The sequence below is a fragment of the Dendropsophus ebraccatus genome, chromosome 13, assembly GCF_027789765.1.
Source record: "Dendropsophus ebraccatus isolate aDenEbr1 chromosome 13, aDenEbr1.pat, whole genome shotgun sequence".
Lineage (NCBI taxonomy): Eukaryota > Metazoa > Chordata > Amphibia > Anura > Hylidae > Dendropsophus > Dendropsophus ebraccatus.
The window spans coordinates 82,514,177-82,537,365 of NC_091466.1; the positions used below are offsets into that span (position 1 = coordinate 82,514,177).

The window sequence follows — 23,189 nt, forward strand, 5'->3', positions numbered from 1 at the left end:
CCACTATCCCTCCCCTCTATACTGCCCCCCTCCCCACTATCCCTCCCCTCTATACTGCCCCCCTCCCCACTATCCCTCCCCTCTATACTGCCCCCCTCCCCACTATACCTCCCCTCTATACTGCCCCCTCCCCACTATACCTCCCCTCTATACTGCCCCCTCCCCACTATACTGCCCCCCTCCCCACTATCCCTCCCCTCTATACTGCCCCCCTCCCCACTATCCCTCCCCTCTATACTGCCCCCCTCCCCACTATCCCTCCCCTCTATACTGCCCCCCTCCCCACTATCCCTCCCCTCTATACTGCCCCCCTACCCACTATCCCTCCCCTCTATACTGCCCCCCTACCCACTATCCCTCCCCTCTATACTGCCCCCCTACCCACTATCCCTCCCCTCTATACTGCCCCCCTCCCCACTATCCCTCCCCTCTATACTGCCCCCCTCCCCACTATCCCTCCCCACTATCCCTCCCCTCTATACTGCCCCCCTACCCACTATCCATCCCCTCTATACTGCCCCCCTCTCCACTATCCCTTCTCTCCATACTGCCCCCTCCCCACTATCCCTCCCCTCCATATTGCCCCCCTGCCCACCATACTGCCCCTCTCCCCACCATACTGCCCCTCTCCCCACCATACTGCCCCTCTCCCCACCATACTGCCCCCCTCCATACTGCCCCTCTCCCCACCATACTGCCCCTCTCCCCACCATACTGACCCTCTACCCACCATACTGACCCTCTCCCCACCATACTGCCCCCCTCCCCACCATACTGCCCCCCTCCATACTGCCCCTCTCCCCACCATACTGCCCCCCTCCCACTCTACTGGAAGACTCGCACCTAAAATCACCATAGCGAAGAGAAGTGTGGCCACCGCCGCCGTTCCATAGAACATGATGCGGATGTGAGAGGAGAGCGAATCCTGGTCTTCTATGTTCGGAACCAGAACCGGCGGCAACAGGAACCCAACCGCTACCCCGAGCTGTGACAGAGGAGACAGAGGAGTCATCTCTACGGGCCCAGGAGACGCAGGGCGGTCATCTCTACGGGCCCAGGGCAGTGGAGTGACAGTGTTGAGGGGTAGGGGGTGGAGTCACAGAGATCTCTCACAGCCATGACTATAGAGCAAGCAAGGAAGGACTACTACCCCCAGCACTCACCTGATTGCCGAATACGCCCAGAGAGCAGGCGGTGGAGACCTCGGTGGAGCTGAACCATACGGAGGCCAGGTGTGAGGGCATCCCCAGGATGAAGACCTGGGCAGCAGCACAGATGAGCTGAGCGCACAGTGTCAGGGGGTAGAGGTCAGGGCGGGCACTGCCAGTCTTTATCCAGGCACCCAGGCAGTTGAGGCCGGAGCCGATGAGGGCGATAATGCGGAGGCCGCGGGTGTCCAGCAGCCATGTGACTGGGAAGATAAGCGGGATGTAGAGCAGCATGTAGGACATGGAGAGGCAGTCTATGGCGAGAGCGCTCACCCCGTAATAACGGATGAAGATGTTACTGATGATGCCGTACTGCAACCACTGGAAGGCGTTACACAGCGAGTACGAGGAGAAGAGCAACACCATGAGCCAGCGCCGTCGGTACAGCCGGGTCACGTGACCACCCTCCCCCACCAAGGCACCGCCCTTCTCCATCACTGCCCAACACCCCGCGGCACCGGCCTACACTGTCACTGCCCAACACCCCTAAACAGCACCGGCCTACACTGTCACTGCCCAACACCCCTAAACAGCACCGGCCTACACTGTCACTGCCCAACACCCCGAAACAGCACCGGCCTACACTGTCACTGCCCCGAAACAGCACCGGCCTACACTGTCACTGCCCAACACCCCGAAACAGCACCGGCCTACACTGTCACTGCCCAACACCCCGAAACAGCACCGGCCTACACTGTCACTGCCCAACACCCCGAAACAGCACCGGCCTACAATGTCACTGCCCAACACCCCTAAACAGCACCGGCCTACACTGCCACTGCCCAACACCCCGAAACAGTGAATCTCTCTCTCCGGTCTCCTCTATGTGACAGTCTCTCTCCAGTCCGCTCCCGATACTTCCCCTGCTCTCGACTCTTCCCCTGCTCTCTCTCCACCCGCTCCCGACTCTTCCCCTGCTCTCTCTCCGGTCCGCTCCTGACTCTTCCCCCGCCCTCGACTCTTCCCCTGCTCTCTCTCCGGTCTCTCTCTTCCCCCACTATCTCTCAGCTCCCGGCAGTTTCCCTGCTCTCTCTCCGCACCCGGTACTCCCCCTGCTCTCTCTCCGCTCCCGGTACTTCCCCTGATCTCTCTCCGCACCCAGCACTTCCCCTGCTCTCTCTCCGCTCCCGGTACTTCCCCTGCTCTCTCTCCGCTCCCGATACTTCCCCCGGCTCTCTCCGGTCCGCTCCCGACTCTTCCCCCGTTCTCTCTCCGGTCCGCTCCCTTTACTTCCGCTGCTCTCTCTCCGGTCCGCTCCCGGTACTTCCCCTGCTCTCTCTCCGCTCCCGGTACTTCCCCTGCTCTCTCTCCGCTCCCGGTACTTCCCCTGCTCTCTCTCCGCTCCCGGTACTTCCCCTGCTCTCTCTCCGCTCCCGGTACTTCCCCTGCTCTCTCTCCGCTCCTGGTACTTCCCCTGCTCTCTCTCCGCTCCCGGTACTTCCCCTGCTCTCTCTCCGGTCCGCTCCCGGCACTTCCCCTGCTCTCTCTCCGCTCCCGGTACTTCCCCTGCTCTCTCTCCGCTCCCAGTACTTCCGCTGCTCTCTCTCCGGTCCGCTCCCGGTACTTCCCCTGCTCTCTCTCCGGTCCGCTCCCGGTACTTCCCCTGCTCTCTCTCCGGTCCGCTCCCGGTACTTCCCCTGCTCTCTCTCCGCTCCCGGTACTTCCCCTGCTCTCTCTCCGCTCCCGGTACTTCCCCTGCTCTCTCTCCGGTCCCGGCACTTCCCCTGCTCTCTCTCCGCTCCGGGCACTTCCCCTGCTCTCTCTCCGCTCCGGGCACTTCCCTGCTCTCTCTCCGCTCCCGGTACTTCCCCTGGTCTCTCTCCGCTCCCGGTACTTCCCCTGGTCTCTCTCCGCTCCCGGCACTTCCCCTGCTCTCTCTCCGCTCCCGGTACTTCCCCTGCTCTCTCTCCCCGGTCCGCTCCCGGTACTTCCCCTGCTCTCTCTCCGGTCCGCTCCCGGTACTTCCCCTGCTCTCTCTCCGGTCCGCTCCCGGTACTTCCCCTGCTCTCTCTCCGCTCCCGGTACTTTCGCTGCTCTCTCTCCGGTCCGCTCCCGGCACTTCCCCTGCTCTCTCTCCGCTCCCGGTACTTCCCCTGCTCTCTCTCCGCTCCCGGTACTTCCGCTGCTCTCTCTCCGGTCCGCTCCCGGTACTTCCCCTGCTCTCTCTCCGGTCCGCTCCCGGTACTTCCCCTGCTCTCTCTCCGGTCCGCTCCCGGTACTTCCCCTGCTCTCTCTCCGGTCCGCTCCCGGTACTTCCCCTGCTCTCTCTCCGCTCCAGGTACTTCCCCTGCTCTCTCTCCGCTCCCGGTACTTCCCCTGCTCTCTCTCCGGTCCGCTCCCGGTACTTCCGCTGCTCTCTCTCCGCTCCCGGTACTTCCGCTGCTCTCTCTCCGCTCCCGGTACTTCCCCTGCTCTCTCTCTGGTCCGCTCCCGGTACTTCCGCTGCTCTCTCTCCGGTCCGCTCCCGGTACTTCCGCTGCTCTCTCTCCGCTCCCGGTACTTCCCCTGCTCTCTCTCCGGTCCACTCCCGGCACTTCCGCTGCTCTCTCTCCGGTCCGCTCCCGGTACTTCCCCTGCTCTCTCTCCGGTCCGCTCCCGGTACTTCCCCTGCTCTCTCTCCGGTCCGCTCCCGGTACTTCCCCTGCTCTCTCTCCGCTCCCGGCACTTCCCCTGCTCTCTCTCCGCTCCCGGCACTTCCCCTGCTCTCTCTCCGCTCCCGGTACTTCCCCTGCTCTCTCTCCGCTCCCGGTACTTCCCCTGCTCTCTCTCCGCTCCCGGCACTTCCCCTGCTCTCTCTCCGGTCCGCTCCCGGTACTTCCCCTGCTCTCTCTCCGGTCCGCTCCCGGTACTTCCCCTGTTCTCTCTCCGGTCCGCTCCCGGCACTTCCACTGCTCTCTCTCCGGTCCGCTCCCGGCACTTCCCCTGCTCTCTCTCCGCTCCCGACACTTCCCCTGCTCTCTCTCCGCTCCCGGCACTTCCCCTGCTCTCTCTCCGGTCCGGTCCCGGTACTTCCCCTGCTCTCTCTCCGGTCCCGGTACTTCCCCTGCTCTCTCTCCGGTCCGCTCCCGGTACTTCCCCTGCTCTCTCTCCGGTCCGCTCCCGGTACTTCCCCTGATCTCTCTCCGCTCCCGGCACTTCCCCTGCTCTCTCTCCGCTCCCGGCACTTCCCCTGCTCTCTCTCCGCTCCGCTCCCGGTACTTCCCCTGCTCTCTCTCCGGTCCGCTCCCGGTACTTCCCCTGCTCTCTCTCCGCTCCCGGTACTTCCCCTGTTCTCTCTCCGGTCCGCTCCCGGTACTTCCCCTGCTCTCTCTCCGCTCCCGGTACTTCCCTGCTCTCTCTCCGGTCCGCTCCCGGTACTTCCCCTGCTCTCTCTCCGCTCCCGGCACTTCCCCTGCTCTCTCTCCGCTCCCGGTACTTCCCCTGCTCTCTCTCCGGTCCGCTCCGGTACTTCCCTGCTTCTCTCTCCGCTCCGGTACTTCCCCTGCTCTCTCTCCGGTCCGCTCCCGGCACTTCCCCTGATCTCTCTCCGCTCCCGGTACTTCCCCTGCTCTCTCTCCGCTCCCGGTACTTCCCCTGCTCTCTCTCCGGTCCGCTCCCGGTACTTCCCCTGCTCTCTCTCCGGTCCGCTCCCGGCACTTCCCCTGATCTCTCTCCGCTCCCGGTACTTCCCCTGCTTTCTCTCCGGTCCGCTCCCGGTACTTCCCCTGCTCTCTCTCCGGTCCGCTCCCGGTACTTCCCCTGCTCTCTCTCCGGTCCGCTCCCGGTACTTCCCCTGTTCTCTCTCCGGTCCGCTCCCGGTACTTCCCCTGTTCTCTCTCCGGTCCGCTCCCGGTACTTCCCCTGCTCTCTCTCCGGTCCGCTCCCGGTACTTCCCCTGTTCTCTCTCCGGTCCGCTCCCGGCACTTCCCCTGCTCTCTCTCCGGTCCGCTCCCGGCACTTCCCCTGCTCTCTCTCCGGTCCGCTCCCGGTACTTCCCCTGTTCTCTCTCCGGTCCGCTCCCGGCACTTCCCCTGCTCTCTCTCCGGTCCGCTCCCGGTACTTCCCCTGCTCTCTCTCCGGTCCGCTCCCGGCACTTCCCCTGCTCTCTCTCCGGTCCGCTCCCTGTTCTCTCACTGTCGGAAGTTTCTCAATCAGGAAAACTTCACAAGTCCCGGCACCGAGCCCCGCCCCCCGCTCTCATTGGTCAGCCATACTAGAGCTTTCCTCCTCCTTCAACACGTGTCTACACATAACTCCGCCCTCCGAGTGCTATAATTATAAATTCAGCCAATTAGCAACTGCCTCAAGGTGACCACGTGACTGCACCCCGCGGCAGCGGGAAAGTGATACTGAGAGATTAGTATACAGTCCCAGGGCACCAATCTCCCGGCATTCCCCGCGGCCAGAAGAGTGAGTGCTGCTCTGGAGTGTGATACAGGAAGGGGATATAGTTTATTCATATGTTTAGTTCAATAGTTTATAGTGTGTGTATATATTGTATATGGGGGTGTGTATATATTGTATATGGGGGTGTGTATATATTGTATATGGGGGTGTGTATATATTGTATATAGGTGTGTGTGTATATACTGTATATAGCTGTGTGTGTATATACTGTATATAGCTGTGTGTGTATATACTGTATATAGCTGTGTGTGTATATACTGTATATAGCTGTGTGTGTATATACTGTATATAGCTGTGTGTGTATATACTGTATATAGTGCTGTGTGTGTATATACTGTATATAGCTGTGTGTGTATATACTGTATATAGCTGTGCTGTGTATATACTGTATATAGCTGTGTGTGTATATACTGTATATAGCTGTGTGTGTATATACTGTATATAGCTGTGTGTGTATATACTGTATATAGCTGTGTGTGTATATACTGTATATAGCTGTGTGTGTATATACTGTATATAGCTGTGTGTGTATATACTGTATATAGCTGTGTGTGTATATACTGTATATAGCTGTGTGTGTATATACTGTATATAGCTGTGTGTGTATATACTGTATATAGCTGTGTGTATATACTGTATATAGCTGTGTGTGTATATACTGTATATAGCTGTGTGTGTATATACTGTATATAGCTGTGTGTGTATATAGTGTATATAGCTGTGTGTGTATATACTGTATATAGCTGTGTGTGTATATACTGTATATAGCTCTGTGTGTATATACTGTATATAGCTGTGTGTGTATATACTGTATATAGCTGTGTGTGTATATACTGTATATAGCTGTGTGTGTATATACTGTATATAGCTGTGCTGTGTATATACTGTATATAGCTGTGTGTGTATATACTGTATATAGCTGTGTGTGTATATACTGTATATAGCTGTGTGTGTATATACTGTATATAGCTGTGTGTGTATATACTGTATATAGCTGTGTGTGTATATACTGTATATAGCTGTGTGTGTATATACTGTATATAGCTGTGTGTATATACTGTATATAGCTGTGTGTATATACTGTATATAGCTGTGTGTGTATATACTGTATATAGTGCTGTGTGTGTATATACTGTATATAGCTGTGTGTGTATATACTGTATAGAGCTGTGTGTGTATATACTGTATAGAGCTGTGTGTGTATATACTGTATATAGCTGTGTGTGTATATACTGTATATAGCTGTGTGTGTATATACTGTATATAGCTGTGTGTGTATATACTGTATATAGCTGTGTGTGTATATACTGTATATAGCTGTGTGTGTATATACTGTATATAGCTGTGTGTGTATATACTGTATATAGCTGTGTGTGTATATATTGTATATGGGGGTGTGTATATATTGTATATAGGGGTGTGTATATATTGTATATAGATGTGTGTATATATTGTATATAGATGTGTGTATATATTGTATATGGGTGTGTGTATATATTGTATATGGGTGTGTGTATATATTGTATATGGGGGTGTGTATATATTGTATATAGGTGTGTGTATATATTGTATATAGCTATATGGGTGTGTATAGTATATAGGTGTGTGTGTATATATTGTATATGGGGGTGTGTATATATTGTATATGGGTGTGTGTGTGTATATATTGTATATGGGGGTGTGTATATATTGTATATAGGTGTGTGTATATATTGTATATAGCTATATGGGTGTGTATAGTATATAGGTGTGTGTATATATTGTATATAGGTGTGTGTATATAGGTGTGTGTATATATTGTATATAGCTATATGGGTGTGTATAGTATATAGGTGTGTGTATATATTGTATATAGCTATATGGGTGTGTGTATGTATATACACTCACCGGCCACTTTATTAGGTACACCATGCTAGTAACGGGTTGGACCTCCTTTTGCCTTCAGAACTGCCCCAATTCTTGGTGGCATAGATACAACAAGGTGCTGGAAGCTTCCTCAGAGATTTTGGTCCATAGTGACATGATGACATCACACAGTTGCCGCAGATTTGTCGGCTGCACATCCATGATGCCAATCTCCCGTTCCACCACATCCCAAAGATGCTCTATTGGATTGAGATCTGGTGACTGTGGAGGCCATTGGAGTACAGTGACCTCATTGTCATGTTCAAGAAACCAGTCTGAGATGATTCTAGCTTTATGACATGGCGCATTATCCTGCTGAAAGTCGCCATCAGATGTTGGGTCCATTGTGGTCATAAAGGGATGGACATGGTCAGCAACAATACTCAGGTAGGCTGTGGCGTTGTAACCATGCTCAATTGGTACCAAGGGGCCCAAAGAGTGCCAAGAAAATATTCCCCACACCATGACACCACCACCACCAGCCTGAACCGCTGATACAAGGCAGGATGGATCCATGCTTTCATGTTGTTGACGCCAAATTCTGACCCTACCATCCGAATGTCGCAGCAGAAATCGAGACTCATCAGACCGGGCAACGTTTTTCCAATCTTCTACTGTCCAATTTCGAAGAGCTTGTGCAAATTGTAGCCTCAGTTTCCTGTTCTTAGCTGAGCGGAGTGGCCCCCGGTGTGGTCTTCTGCTGCTGTAGCCCATCTGCCTCAGAGTTGGCCGTACTGTGCGATCAGAGATGCTCTTCGGCCTACCTTGGCTGTAACGGTTGGCTATTTGAGTGACTGTTGCCTTTCTATCAGCTGGAACCAGTCTGCCCATTCTCCTCTGACCTCTGGCATCAACAAGGCATTTCCGCCCACAGAACGGCCGCTCACTGGATGGTTTTTCTTTTTCGGACCATTCTCTGTAAACCCTAGAGATGGTTGTGCGTGAAAATCCCAGTAGATCAGCAGTTTCTGAAATACTCAGACCAGCCCTTCTGGCACCAAGAACCATGCCACGTTCAAAGGCCTCAAATCACCTTTCTTCCCCATACTGATGCTCGGTTTGAACTGCAGGAGATTGTCTACATGCCTAAATGCACTGAGTTGCCGCCATGTGATTGGCTGATTAGAAATTAAGTGGTAACATGCAGCTGGACAGGTGTACCTAATAAAGTGGCCGGTGAGTGTAATATATATATATATATATATATAAATTAATGTAGGGCTGGGCGATAATGGCCTAAATCAATATCGCGGTTTATTGTACATGTAGCCGCGGTAACGATAAATTGAACGATAATTATGACACGCCCCTTTTTAAGCCATGCCCCTTTTGAAAACCCCATTTTCCGATGGTAATACAACCGTGGATTTATTCCATATAACAATATGCAGCAAACTTCACAAGTAATACACAATGTTTTGGCGTCTCCTAGTGGCACTTGAAAATGGCGTAGGAGACGCTAAAACATTGTGTATTACTTGTGAAGTTTGCTGCACATTGTTATATGGAATAAATCCACGGTTGTATTACCATCAGAGAGCTGCAGAGTATTTTTTACTAGCTGACTTGGTCCAAGGTCTGGGATTCATATGCTGGCAGCCACAGTTCTTTACGTGTGCTGCTTATATTGTTTACTATATCTATATATACAGTATATATTCAGATGATAGATAGATAGGAGATGGATAGATAATAGATAATATCTCCTATCTATCTCCTATCTACTCCCAGTCACTCAGTGGCTGCGGGGGGTCAGGTATAGGTGGACACCTCCTTGCTCCCCTGGGCACCGCTCTCTCTCTCCCGCATAGGAATCCTCGGCCCCTGTCACTTAGTGATGTAGCACATATATCCGGGCAGAGCCTCACACGTGGCCGCTTCCAGCACTGACAAAACATAACGGGGCTCCGAAGATTCCTGTGCGGTGACCAGAGAAGCATGGAGGTGCCGACCCATACCTGACCCCAACTGTATGTGCGGGAGAGGGGGGGCAGGGCTCACCGTGCAGCTTCCAGAGAAGCTAGGAGAAGAGAGCCGCCCGGCAGCAGCAGCGCTGAGCACACACTGGAGGGGACGCTGCCGCCTGTGCGCAGCCTGTCACATCTCCAGCCTTCCTCTCCAGCCCCCCCCCCCCCCCCGCAGCAGGATCTTCCATCCCTTGCCCTCCACCAGTATATGTGCGCCCTGGCTCGGGAGGTAAATCGGAAGATCACCTTTCCAGCCCCCACCTCTCCACCCGGCCACGGTGGTATGCGGGTGAGGCCGGCGCTGTACTGCTGCTGCACTGTCAGCGTGCACCCAGGCCCCTGAGTAGAGATAGCAGCCTTGGGGTCCATGGGTGCAGTAGCGTTTGATGCCGGTGGTATGCGGGTGAGGGGGCGGGGCCATGCGGGGGCCGGCCGGCGCTGTACTGTACACTATCGATCTGGATGTAACAGCCTGTTACCACCACACAGGGGGCCTGGGTGCACGCTGACAGTGCAGCAGCAGCTTCCATCCAGAACGATAGTGTACATTACAGCACCGGCCGGCTCCGCCCCCTCACCCGCATACCATCGGCAGTCCCGCACCAAACGCTATCACTTATCACTACACAGGGGTCGGGCCTGGGTGACAAGCGGCTGCCATCTTACCGCCTGTGGCGCACATCCAACTGCCAGCCCGCGCGAACACAGGAAAGCCCACCCGCACGCAGCCAATAAAAAGGAGGGCTGCAGAGGCGGTACGTGGGCGACGCAATACGGGTGTAGGGGGGGATTGGCTGGCCAAGCACATTATTAATTAGAGACTGCTTCCAGGTCCCCCCTCCCCCAGCAGCAGAATAGATTATTCTAAATGCCTCCTGCATGGTCCGGACAGCAATTAGGCGGCGCCAGGAAGACGGGGAATACAGAAAATACCGCAGATACCGTCCTGGCCAAGTTGAGGTCGGTTAATCGACGCCAGTGACGGTATCGGTATTTTCACGGTATACCGCCCAGCCCTAATATAATGTCATGCTGGTGCTGCTAGTTCTCCTGTATGCAGCTCCTGCTCTGTGTGTGTGTGTGTGTGTGTGTGTGTGTATATATATATATATATATATATATATATATATATATATATATACACACACACACACAGAGAGCAGGAGCTGCATACAGGAGAACTAGCAGCACCAGCATGATATATATATAATCCTGTGACTGTGTCTGACTCCTCCAGAGTCCTGACTACCACAGAGATCAGGAGATACAGGAGGAGAAAGATATGCAGCAGCCGCATGCTTCTTCTGCTGCAAATCTTTCCTCGCCTGTCTCTCCATGATTTGCTTCTCAAAGGGGCCCGCCGAGGCTCTGTCGCCCAAGGGCCCACAAAAAGCTGGAGCCGGCCCTCTATATAGGTATATGGGTGTGTGTGTATATATTGTATATAGGTATATGGGTGTGTGTATAAATTGTATATGGGTGTGTGTGTGTATATATTGTATATAGGGGTGTGTATATATTGTATATAGGGGTGTGTATACATTGTATATTGTATATAGGTATATGGGTGTGTGTGTGTGTGTGTGTGTGTATATATATTGTATATAGGGGTGTGTATGTATATTGTATATAGGTATGTGGGTGTGTATGTATATTGTATATAGGTATATGGGTGTGTGTGTATATTGTATATGGGTGTGTGTGTATATTGTATATAGGTATATGGGTGTGTATATATTGTATATGGGTGTGTGTGTGTATATATTGTATATAGGGGTGTGTATATATTGTATATAGGTATGTGGGTGTGTATATATTGTATACTAGAAAATGTACCCGGCGCTGCCTGGGTATAAAGTGTCAGTGTGTTAATTAGATTTGTTCTAAGGTGCCCAGGAGGCCAAGCTAAAGGTATTGTTTCATCTGAGTTAATCAGTGGAATTAGTGTATACCTGTAGTGCATAGTTGGAGGGGTTCTGTATACCCACAATGTATAGTTTTTAGGGGTCTCGCATATCTGTAGTGCATAGTTGTGGGGGCTGTATACCTATAGTGTATAGTTGGAGGGGTCCTGTATACCTGTAGTGTGTAGTTGGGGGGGCTGTATACCTGTAGTGTATAGTTGAGGGAGGTCCTGTATACCTGTAGTATATAGTTGGTGCTGTATACCTGTAATGTATAGTTGGTAGAGGTCTTGTATACCTGTAGTTTATAGTTTAAAGGACAACTCCGGCGAAAAAAATTTTTGGCTTATTTAACACACATTACAAAGTTATTTAACTTTGTAATGTGGTTAAATACCCGGTCTGGCCCCTTTCCCCCACTTTCCGACTCCCGACCCCCCACCCCGGAAGTTAAAGAATGTATACATTACCTATTACGGTCGTCACGGTCCTCTTCTCCCGGGCGGCATCTGGTGACGGGTGACGTCATAGCTGGGGGGCGGTCCGGGTCTTCTCCCCTTTCGGAGTCTTCATTGAGAGTGAATGGGAGAGAAAAGGCTGCTGGTGCACATGCGCACCAGCAGCCTTTTCATTGCCTGGAGCGCATCACATGGCTTCCAGCTTGCTCAGCCCTGATTGGCTGAGCTTGCTGGAAGCCATGTGATGCGCTCCAGCCAATGAAAAGGCTGCCGGTGCGCAAGTGCACTGGCAGCCTTTTCTCTCTCATGGACCCGGAAGCAAGAGACATCGCTGGATGGCGGACGCAGCTGATGGTGAGGCAGACGGCGGGCGAATGGAGTGGCGATCGTCACCGGAGGGATGGTGATATGGTGTCTGTGTGTGTCTGTGGGGTTTTTTTTGTTTTTTTTGGGGGGGGGGGGCCCGCCGGAGTTGTCCTTTAAGGGTTCTGGATACCTGTAGTGTATAATTGGTGGAGGTCCTGTATACCTGTAGTATATAGTTCGGGGGTCCTGTATACCTGTAGTGCATAGTTTGAGGGTCCTGTATAACTGTAGTATAGAGTTGGTGTAGGTCCTGTATACCTGTAGTGTATAGTTTGGGGTCCTATATACCTGTAGTATATAGTTGGTGGAGTTCCTGCGGCAGTACCCTCCCGTTAAGACTTGCCAGAAAATCTTTGGTCAGGTCTTGTGTAGCGGTGTTATCCAGTCACAGTATGGCGGTATTGGTCAGGTCTGGTATGGCTGTGTTATTCAGTCACTGTGTGTCGGTATTGGTCATGTCTGGTATGGCAGTGTTATCCAGTCACAGTATGGCGGTATTGGTCAGGTCTGGTGTGCTTGTGTTCTCCAGTCAGTGTGGTGGTATTGGTCAGGTCTGGTGTGGCGGTGTTATCCAGTCACAGCATGGCGGTATTGGTCAGGTGTGGTATGGCAGTGTTATCCAGTCAGTGTGGCGGTATTGGTCAGGTCTGGTATGGCAGTGTTATCCAGTCACAGTGTGTCGGTATTGGTCATGTCTGGTATGGCAGTGTTATCCAGTCACAGTATGGCGGTATTGGTCAGATCTGGTGTGGCGGTGTTCTCCAGTCACAGTATGGCGGTATTGGTCAGGTCTGGTATAGTGGTGTTATCCAGTCACAGCATGGCTGTATTGGTCAGGTGTGGTATGGCAGATTTATCCAGTCACAGTATGGCGGTATTGGTCAGGTCTGGTATGGCAGTGTTATCCAGTCACAGTATGGCAGTATTGGTCAGGTCTGGTGTGACAGTGTTATCCAGTTACAGTATGGCGGTATTGGTCAGGTCTGGTATAGCAGTTTTTTCCAGTCATAGTATGGTGGTATTGGTCAGGTGTGTTATGACAGTGTTATCCCGTCACAGTATGGTGGTATTGGTCAGGTCTGGTATAGCGGTGTTATCCAGTCACAGTATGGCGGTATTGGCCAGGTCTGGTGTGGCAGTGTTATCCAGTCACAGTATGGCGGTATTGGTCAGGTCTGGTGTGGCGGTGTTACCCAGTCACAGTTTGGTGGTATTGGTCAGGTCTGGTATGGCAGTGTTATCCAGTCACAGTATGGCGGTATTGGTCAGGTCTGGTGTGGCAGTGTTATCCAGTCACAGTATGGCGGTATTGGTCGGTTCTGATATGATGGTGTTATCCAGTCACAGTATAGCGGTATTGGTCAGGTCTGGTGTGGCAGTGTTATCCAGTCACAGTATAGCAGTATTGGTCAGGTGTGGTATGGCAGTGTTATCCAGTCACAGTATGGCGGTATTGGTCAGGTCTGGTGTGGCAGTGTTATCCAGTCACAGTATGGCGTTATTGGTCAGGTCTGGTATGGCAGTGTTATCCAGTCCCAGTATGGCGGTATTGGTCAGGTCTGGTGTGGCGGTGTTACCCAGTCACAGTTTGGTGGTATTGGTCTGGTCTGATATGATGGTATTATCCAGTCCCAGTATGGTGGTATTGGTCAGGTCTGGTGTGGCAGTGTTAACCAGTCACAGTTTGGTATACCTGTAGTGCCCTGTATATACATGTACTGTATAGATGGAGTAGGGGGTCCTGTATATACATGTACTGTATAGATGGAGTAGGGGGTCCTGTATATACATGTACTGTATAGATGGAGTAGGGGGTCCTGTATATACATGTACTGTATAGATGGAGTAGGGGGTCCTGTATATACATGTACTGGATAGATGGAGTAGGGGGTCCTGTATATACATGTACTGGATAGATGGAGTAGGGGGTCCTGTATATACATGTACTGTATAGATGGAGTAGGGGGTCCTGTATATACATGTACTGTATAGATGGAGTAGGGGGCCTTGTATATACATGTACTGTATAGATGGAGTAGGGGGTCCTGTATACCTGTACTGTATAGATGGAGTAGGGGGCCCTGTATATACATGTACTGTATAGATGGAGTAGGGGGCCCTGTATATACATGTACTGTATAGATGGAGTAGGGGGCCCTGTATATACATGTACTGTATAGATGGAGTAGGGGGCCCTGTATATACATGTACTGTATAGATGGAGTAGGGGGTCCTGTATATACATGTACTGTATAGATGGAGTAGGGGGTCCTGTATATACATGTACTGTATAGATGGAGTAGGGGGTCCTGTATATACATGTACTGTATAGATGGAGTAGGGGGCCCTGTATATACATGTACTGTATAGATGGAGTAGGGGGCCTTGTATATACATGTACTGTATAGATGGAGTAGGGGGTCCTGTATATACATGTACTGTATAGATGGAGTAGGGGGTCCTGTATATACATGTATTGTATAGATGGAGTAGGGGGCCCTGTATATACATGTATTGTATAGATGGAGTAGGGGGCCCTGTATATACATGTACTGTATGGATGGAGTAGGGGGCCCTGTATATACATGTACTGTATAGATGGAGTAGGGGGTCCTGTATATACATTTACTGTATAGTTGGAGTAGGGGCTCCTGTATACCTGTACTGTATAGTTGGAGTAGGGGGTCTACCAGTTATTACTGTGGATGTTGTGAGGCAGCTTCCCTAGCAACCATTGCTCCCTGTGAAAATGAAAGCAGTAATCCTATTGGTTGCTAAGGCTCCAACTGCCGTGTCTGCTGCAGCTAATTATATCACCTGTGTGTGCAGTGAGGAGATTTTCCCATTCATCTCTATGGGGCGCCTCTCTTTCCCCTCCCCCTCCCCTCCTGTACATCTGGCGGGGACGGGACCTTCGCAATAACCTTCCCGGGCACCCAATGTATCTGTGGGACAAATTTGGGGTCAAACTGTTCAGGCGTTTGGAAGTCTATTTGGGACAGACGGACGGACGGAAGGACAGACTTTGATTTTTCATTATATAGATGGGTGTGTGTGTATATTGTATATAGGTATGTGGGTGTGTGTATATATTGTATATAGGGGTGTGTGTATATAGGTATATGGGTGTGTGTATATTGTATATAGGTATGTGGGTGTGTATATATTGTACATAGGTATATGTGTGTGTATATATTGTATATAGGTATATGGGTGTGTGTATATTGTATATAGGTATATGGGTGTGTGTATATTGTATATGGGTGTGTGTATATATTGTATATAGGTATATGGGTGTGTGTATATATTGTATATAGGTATATGGGTGTGTGTATATATTGTATATAGGTATATGGGTGTGTGTATATATTGTATATAGGTATATAGGGGTGTGTATATAGGTATATGGGGGGTGTATATTGTATATAGGTATATGGGGATGTGTATATTGTATATAGGTGTGTGTGTATGTGTGTATATATATATATATATATATATATATATATATATATATATATATATATATCTCTATATCATAAAAATCAAAGTCTGTCTGTCTGTCTGTCTGTCTGTCTGTCTGTCTGTCTGTCTGTCTGTCCGTCTGTCTGTCCTTCTGTCTGTCCTTCTGTCTGTCCTTCTGTCTGTCCTTCTGTCTGTCTGTCCTTCTGTCTGTCCGTCCGTCCTCTATAGACTTCCAAACGCCTGAACCGTTTGACCCCAAATTTGGCCCACAGATACATTGGGTGCCCGAAAAGGTTATTGCGAAGGTCCCGTCCCCGCCAGATGTACAGGAGGGGAGGGGGAGGGGAAAGAGAGGCGCCCCATAGAGATGAATGGGAAAATCTCCTCACTGCAAACACAGGTGATATAATTAGCTGCAGCAGACACGGCAGTTGGAGCCTTAGCAACCAATAGGATTACTGCTTTCATTTTCACAGGGAGCAATGGTTGCTAGGGAAGCTGCCTCACAACATCCACAGTAATAACTGGTAGACCCCCTACTCCAACTATACAGTACAGGTATACAGGAGCCCCTACTCCAACTATACAGTACATGTATACAGGACCCCCTACTCCATCTATACAGTACAGGTATACAGGACCCCCTACTCCATCTATACAGTACATGTATATACAGGACCCCCTACTCCATCTATACAGTACATGTATATACAGGACCCCCTACTCCATCTATACAGTACATGTATATACAGGACCCCCTACTCCATCTATACAGTACATGTGTACAGGACCCCCTACTCCATCTATACAGTACATGTATATACAGGGCCCCCTACTCCATCTATACAGTACATGTATATACAGGACCCCCTACTCCATCTATACAGTACATGTATATACAGGACCCCCTACTCCATCTATACAGTACATGTATATACAGGACCCCCTACTCCATCTATACAGTACATGTATACAGGACCCCCTACTCCATCTATACAGTACATGTATATACAGGACCCCCTACTCCATCTATACAGTACATGTATATACAGGACCCCCTACTCCATCTATACAGTACATGTATATACAGGACCCCCTACTCCATCTATACAGTACATGTATATACAGGACCCCCTACTCCATCTATACAGTACATGTATATACAGGACCCCCTACTCCATCTATACAGTACATGTATATACAGGACCCCCTACTCCATCTATACAGTACATGTATATACAGGGCCCCCCACTCCATCTATACAGTACATGTATATACAGGGCCCCCTACTGCATCTATACAGTACAGGTATACAGGACCCCCTACTCCATCTATACAGTACAGGTATACAGGACCCCCTACTCCATCTATACAGTACATGTATATACAGGACCCCCTACTCCATCTATACAGTACATGTATATACAGGAGCCCCTACTCCATCTATACAGTACGTATATACAGGAGCCCCTACTGCATCTATACAGTACATGTATACAGGACCCCCTACTCCATCTATACAGTACAGGTATTCCATCTATACAGGTATACAGGGCCCCCTACTCCATCTATACAGGACATGTATATACAGGGCCCCCTACTCCATCTATACAGTACATGTATATACAGGACCTCCTACTCCATCTATACAGTACAGGTATACAGGGCCGCCTACTCCATCTATACAGTACATGTATATACAGGACCCCCTACTCCATCTATACAGTACATGTATATACAGGGCCCCCTACTCCATCTATACAGTACATGTATATACAGGGCCCCCTACTCCATCTATACAGTACATGTATATACAGGGCCCCCTACTCCATCTATACAGTACATGTATATACAGGACCCCCTACTCCATCTATACAGTACATGTATATACAGGACCCCCTACTCCATCTATACAGTACATGTATATACAGGACCCCCTACTCCATCTATACAGTACATGTATATACAGGGCCCCCTACTCCATCTATACAGTACATATATACAGGGCCCCCTACTCCATCTATACAGTACATATATACAGGACCCCCTACTCCATCTATACAGTACATGTATATACAGGGCACTACAGGTATACCAAACTGTGACTGGGTAACACTGCCACACCAGACCTGACCAATACCGCCATACTGTGCTGGATAACACCGTCATACCAGACCTGACCAATACCGCCATACTGTAACTGGGTAACACCGCCACACCAGACCTGACCAATACCGCCATACTGTGACTGGATAACACTGCCATACCAGACCTGACCAATACCGCTATACTGTGACTGGATAACACCGCTATACCAGACCTGACCAATACCGCCATACTGTGCTGGATAACACTGTCATACCAGACCTGACCAATACCGCCATACTGTGACTGGATAACACTGCCATACCAGACCTGACCAACACCGCCATACTGTGACTGGATAACACCGCTATACCAGACCTGACCAATACCACCATACTGTGACTGGGTAACACTGTCATAACAAACCTGACCAATACCACCATACTGTGACTGGATAACAATGCCATACCAGACCTGACCAATACCGCCATACTATGACTGGATAACAGTGCCATACCAGACCTGACCAATACCGCCATACTGTGACTGGATAACACTGCCATACCACACCTGACCAATACCGACACACTGTGACTGAATAACACTGCCATACGGGTAAATACGACCCTGCAGGTATACAGGACACTACAGGTATACAGGACCCCCAAACTATACACTACAGGTGCACGGGACCTCCACAAACTATATACTACAGGTATACAGGACCCCAATCTTTACACTACAGGTATACAGGACCCCAAAACTATACACTACAGGTATACAGGACCTCCACCAACTATATACTTCAGGTACACAGGACCTCCACCAACTATATACTACAGGTATATAGGACCCCAAACTATACACTACAGGTATACAGGACCTCAAAACTATACACTACAGGTATACAGGACCTACACCAACTCTATAATACATATATACAGCACCTTCACCAACTCTATACTACAGGTATACAGGACCCCAAAGCTATATACTACAGGTATACAGGAACTCCACCAACTATATACTTACTACAGATATATAGGACCCCAAACTATACACTACAGGTATACAGGACCTCCACCAACTCTATACTACAGTTATACAGGACCCTCAAACTATGCACTACAGGTATACTGGACCCCCGAACTATATACTACAGGTATACAAAACCTCCACCAATTATACACTACAGGTATCCAGGACCCTCAAACTATAAACTACAGGTATACAAGACGTCCACCAACTATACATTACAGGTATACAGGACCCCCGAACTATACAGTACAGGTATACAGGACCTCCCTCAACTATACACTACAGGTATACAGCCCCCCCCCCCCAACTACACACTACAGGTATACAGGACCCCCCCCCCCCCCAACTATACACTTTAGGTATACAGCCCCCCCCAACTATGCACTACAGATATGGGAGACCCCTAAAAACTATACATTGTGGGTATACAGAACCCCTCCAACTATGCACTACAGGTATACACTAATTCCACTGATTAACTCAGATGAAACAATACCTTTAGCTTGGCCTCCTGGGCACCTTAGAACAAATCTAATTAAAACACTGACACTTTATACCCGGGCAGCGCCGGGTACATTTTCTAGTTGTATATATATATATATATATATATATGTGTGTGTGTGTATATATTGTATATGGGTGTGTGTATATTGTATATAGGTATATGGGTGTGTGTATATATTGTATATGGGTGTGTGTATATATTGTATATGGGTGTGTGTATATATTGTATATGGGGGGGTGTATATATTGTATATGTGTGTGTGTGTGTGTATATTGTATATAGGTATATGGGTGTGTGTGTATATATTGTATATATGTGTGTGTATATATTGTATATAGAAATATGGGTGTGTGTATATATTGTATATGGGTGTGTGTATATATTGTATATGGGTGTGTGTATATATTATACATATGTGTGTATATTGTGTATATATGTGTGTGTGCGTATATATATCGTATATGGGTGTGTGTATATATTGTATATAGGGGTGTGTATTGTATATAGGTATATGGGTGTGTGTATATATTGTATATGGGGGTGTGTATATATTGTATATATATGTGTGTGTGTGTATATATATTGTATATAGGTATATGGGTGTGTGTATATATTGTACATATGTGTGTATATTGTATATGTGTGTGTGTATACATATTGTATATAGGTATATGGGTGTGTGTGTGTGTGTGTATATTGTGTATAGATATGTGTGTGTGTGTGTATATTGTATATAGGTATATGGGTGTGTGTGTGTGTATATATTGTATATAGATATATGGGTGTGTGTGTATATTGTATATAGGTGTGTGTGTGTATATTGTATATGGGTGTGTGTATATATTGTACATATGTGTGTATATTGTGTATATATATGTGTGTGTGTGTATATATTGTATGTAGGTTTATGGGTGTGTGTATATATTGTATATAGGTATATGGGTGTGTGTATATATTGTATATATGTGTGTATATTGTATATAGGTATATGGGTGGTCTGTGTGGAGGGATGAGTGCGGGGATGGACCGGTGTTTTATGGTCTCATTTTGTTCTGGTTAGATACGGTATATGGGGTGTTATTTCTGTATTTATTTATTATGTTTAAGATTTTAATAAAAGAAATACAGGAAGGGGATATATATATATATAATATTTGTAGATCACACAGCTGGACATAGTGATATACCCTGCACCATCAGTCACATGATAAGACCCCCACAAGTGTTCACTCACATCCCTATCACACTCAGCTGTCACTCAGAAGAGCTTGTGGAGCCTCATATAAGAGTCTGGATAACCCTCCAGGAAGGACCCAGCCAAGGGGCAGCTCCTGTTAGCAAACCACCAAATCCACCATATTAAAGAGGACCTGTCACCCCCCGTGCCTGGGTGACGGGCTCCCGACCCCCTGTTAGATCCCCCTATACTTACGTGATCCCACCGGGTCCCGCTTCCTGAGCCGGCTGGGTCCCGGAGATATCAGCTCCCGAAGCCCGGCGCGCGCGCTGAGAGAGGAGTCCGATGCCCATAGAGAATGACGGAGCATCGGACTCCCCATTCATTCTCTATGGGCGTCTGACTCTGCTGTCGGGAGCTGATATCTCCGGGACCCGGCCGACTCAGGAAGCGGGACCCGGCGGGATCACGTAAGTATAGGGGGATCTAACAGGGGGTCGGGATCCTGTCACCCCGGCACGGGGGGTGACAGGTGTTCTTTAAGTGTCCCTATAAGTCAGTGTAATGACCAAGGAAACACCAAGGCCGGATATCCGTCCACAGACAGCCGCCCCGGGGTACCCGTCCACAGACAGCCGCCCCGGGGTACCCGTCCACAGACAGCCGCCCCGGGGTACCCGTCCACAGACAGCCGCCCCGGGGTACCCGTCCACAGACAGCCGCCCCGGGGTACCCGTCCACAGACAGCCGCCCCGGGGTACCCGTCCACAGACAGCCGCCCCGGGGTACCCGTCCACAGACAGCCGCCCCGGGGTGTTGCCCCTCATGAGTGTGGAGCAGGATTCTGGTTAGGTGGGAGCAATGCCTAGTAGAACCATAAGAGAAACAGATTGTTGATCTCTATTTCTCTTATGGCTCTACTAGGTATTGCTCCCACCTAGCCAGAATCCTGCTCCACACTGATGAGGGGCAACACCCCGAAACAGCTGTATGTGGATGGTTACTTGCCCTGGTTTCTCCCTTGTCATTACATTGACTTATAGGGCCACTTAATATGGTGGTTTCCTAACAGGAGCTGCCCCTTGGCTGGGTCCTTCCCGGAGGGATATCTGGCTAGTCCTGTGTTTTGAGACTCTTTGATGAGGCTCCACAGGCTCTTCTTTTGCATATTCATGTTTCCCAGGGGGCAATGCACCTAGGACTTCACTGCATTGAGCGCTTTCACTAGCAGCCGGCAGTGTTATGGTTTGGCTGGTCTCACTGAGATTAGTGATCTGCTTCTCTTATGAGAAGCGGACACTCAGCGTGCGGCTGACACTCAAGAGGAGATTACACTTAGCGTGCAGCTTACACTCAGCGTGCGGCTGACACTCAGAGGAGCTGACACTCAGGAGGATGTGCTGAACTGACTCTTTATTTGGCAGCTGACAGTCACCTGTATCAGCGCTGGTAGTGGGGGGAGGCATGTGTGGGATACGCTGCAGACTTCGGGGTGATGAGGGGACACACGGACTGGTGAGTGTTCAGGACACAGGTCAGATACTTCAGCTCGTCACGTAGACAGCGGATCTCCCTGCGCAGCGCTGCGTTTAGCCGCTCCAGGTTCTCACTTTCCTGGGAAGAGAGAAGTTTGAGAGGACTACTCCTGGGAGACGCGCAGCATCGGGGGGGGGGGGGGGGGGCTGTGCTTCCTGAGGAAGACGAGCACTCACCACATGTAACGTGTCCGCCTTCTGAGTCTGACGCTGACGACTCTTTTGCGCTGCGATGCGATTCTTTTCCCTGCGCTGAACTTTCTTCATATCATCAGAGGAATCCTACAAAGACAGGAGGTGATATGGGAGTGGTGACATCACCCGGAGCGCGGTGACATCGGCGGGCCATACCTGCTTGCTGCTGGCAGGGGAGCTGTCATAGCTGGGCTCATTGCTATCAGAGTCTGGTTGCATGTCCCGTCTCTTTGCTCGGCTATCTCTCTCACATGGCAGTCTCCTCCTCGCTGCTGTCACCTTCCTCGTGTGGGATCTGGGGACCCGAGACGCCAGTGACATAAAGGAAACATCTCAGAAAAGTCAAATGCCGAAAATCACCCAGGAAAACCCCAGGAGGCGGAGCCAGAGCCGTGACAGGAAATGAGAGGAAACCGCGTGACGTGCCGACTGAGAAACCACGGAAACTACACATCTAATCGTGAGCAAGGGAAATATAGAACGATATGTGAGGACGGGAAGTATACAACAATATGTGAGGGAGGGAAATATACAACGATATGTGAGGACGGGAAATATACAACGATATGTGAGGACGGGAAATATACAAAGATATGTGAGGGAGGGAAATATACAACGATATGTGAGGTTGGAAGGTATACAACAATATGTGAGGACGGGAAATATACAACGATATGTGAGGGTGGAAGGTATACAACGATATGTGAGGTTGGAAGGTATACAACAATATGTGAGGATGGGAAATATACAACGATATGTGAGGTTGGAAGGTATACAACAATATGTGAGGACGGGAAATATACAACGATATGTGAGGGTGGGAAATATACAACGATATGTGAGGTTGGGAAATATAGAACGATATGTGAGGACAGGAAGTATACAACAATATGTGAGGGAGGGAAATATACAACGATATGTGAGGACGGGAAATATACAACGATATGTGAGGACGGGAAATATACAACGATATGTGAGGTTGGGAAATATAGAACGAT

The 23,189-nt window shown here is 49.6% G+C and overlaps 2 protein-coding genes across 2 annotated transcripts in view; both read right to left on the bottom strand.

Annotated features, from left to right (window-relative positions):
- FLVCR2 (FLVCR choline and putative heme transporter 2) overlaps positions 1-1,799 on the bottom strand; it is a 29,724-nt gene extending 27,925 nt beyond the window's left edge. Inside the window, exons 1-2 of the mRNA XM_069949707.1 lie at positions 1,164-1,799; positions 844-985 (exon numbers count right to left, since the gene is read on the bottom strand). Of these exons, the coding sequence (XP_069805808.1) occupies positions 844-985; positions 1,164-1,643 (622 nt within the window). The 5' untranslated portion in view covers positions 1,644-1,799. The remainder of the gene's footprint in view (positions 1-843; positions 986-1,163) is intronic.
- A 20,102-nt stretch (positions 1,800-21,901) lies between these two features.
- BATF (basic leucine zipper ATF-like transcription factor) lies at positions 21,902-22,410 on the bottom strand. The gene is made up of 3 exons (XM_069949708.1): positions 22,348-22,410; positions 22,174-22,278; positions 21,902-22,075 (listed from the first exon to the last, which is right to left on the bottom strand). The coding sequence occupies exons 1-3, from the start codon at positions 22,408-22,410 to the stop codon at positions 21,902-21,904; spliced, it is 342 nt and encodes a 113-aa protein (XP_069805809.1).
- Between the last annotated feature and the right edge of the window lie 779 nt (positions 22,411-23,189).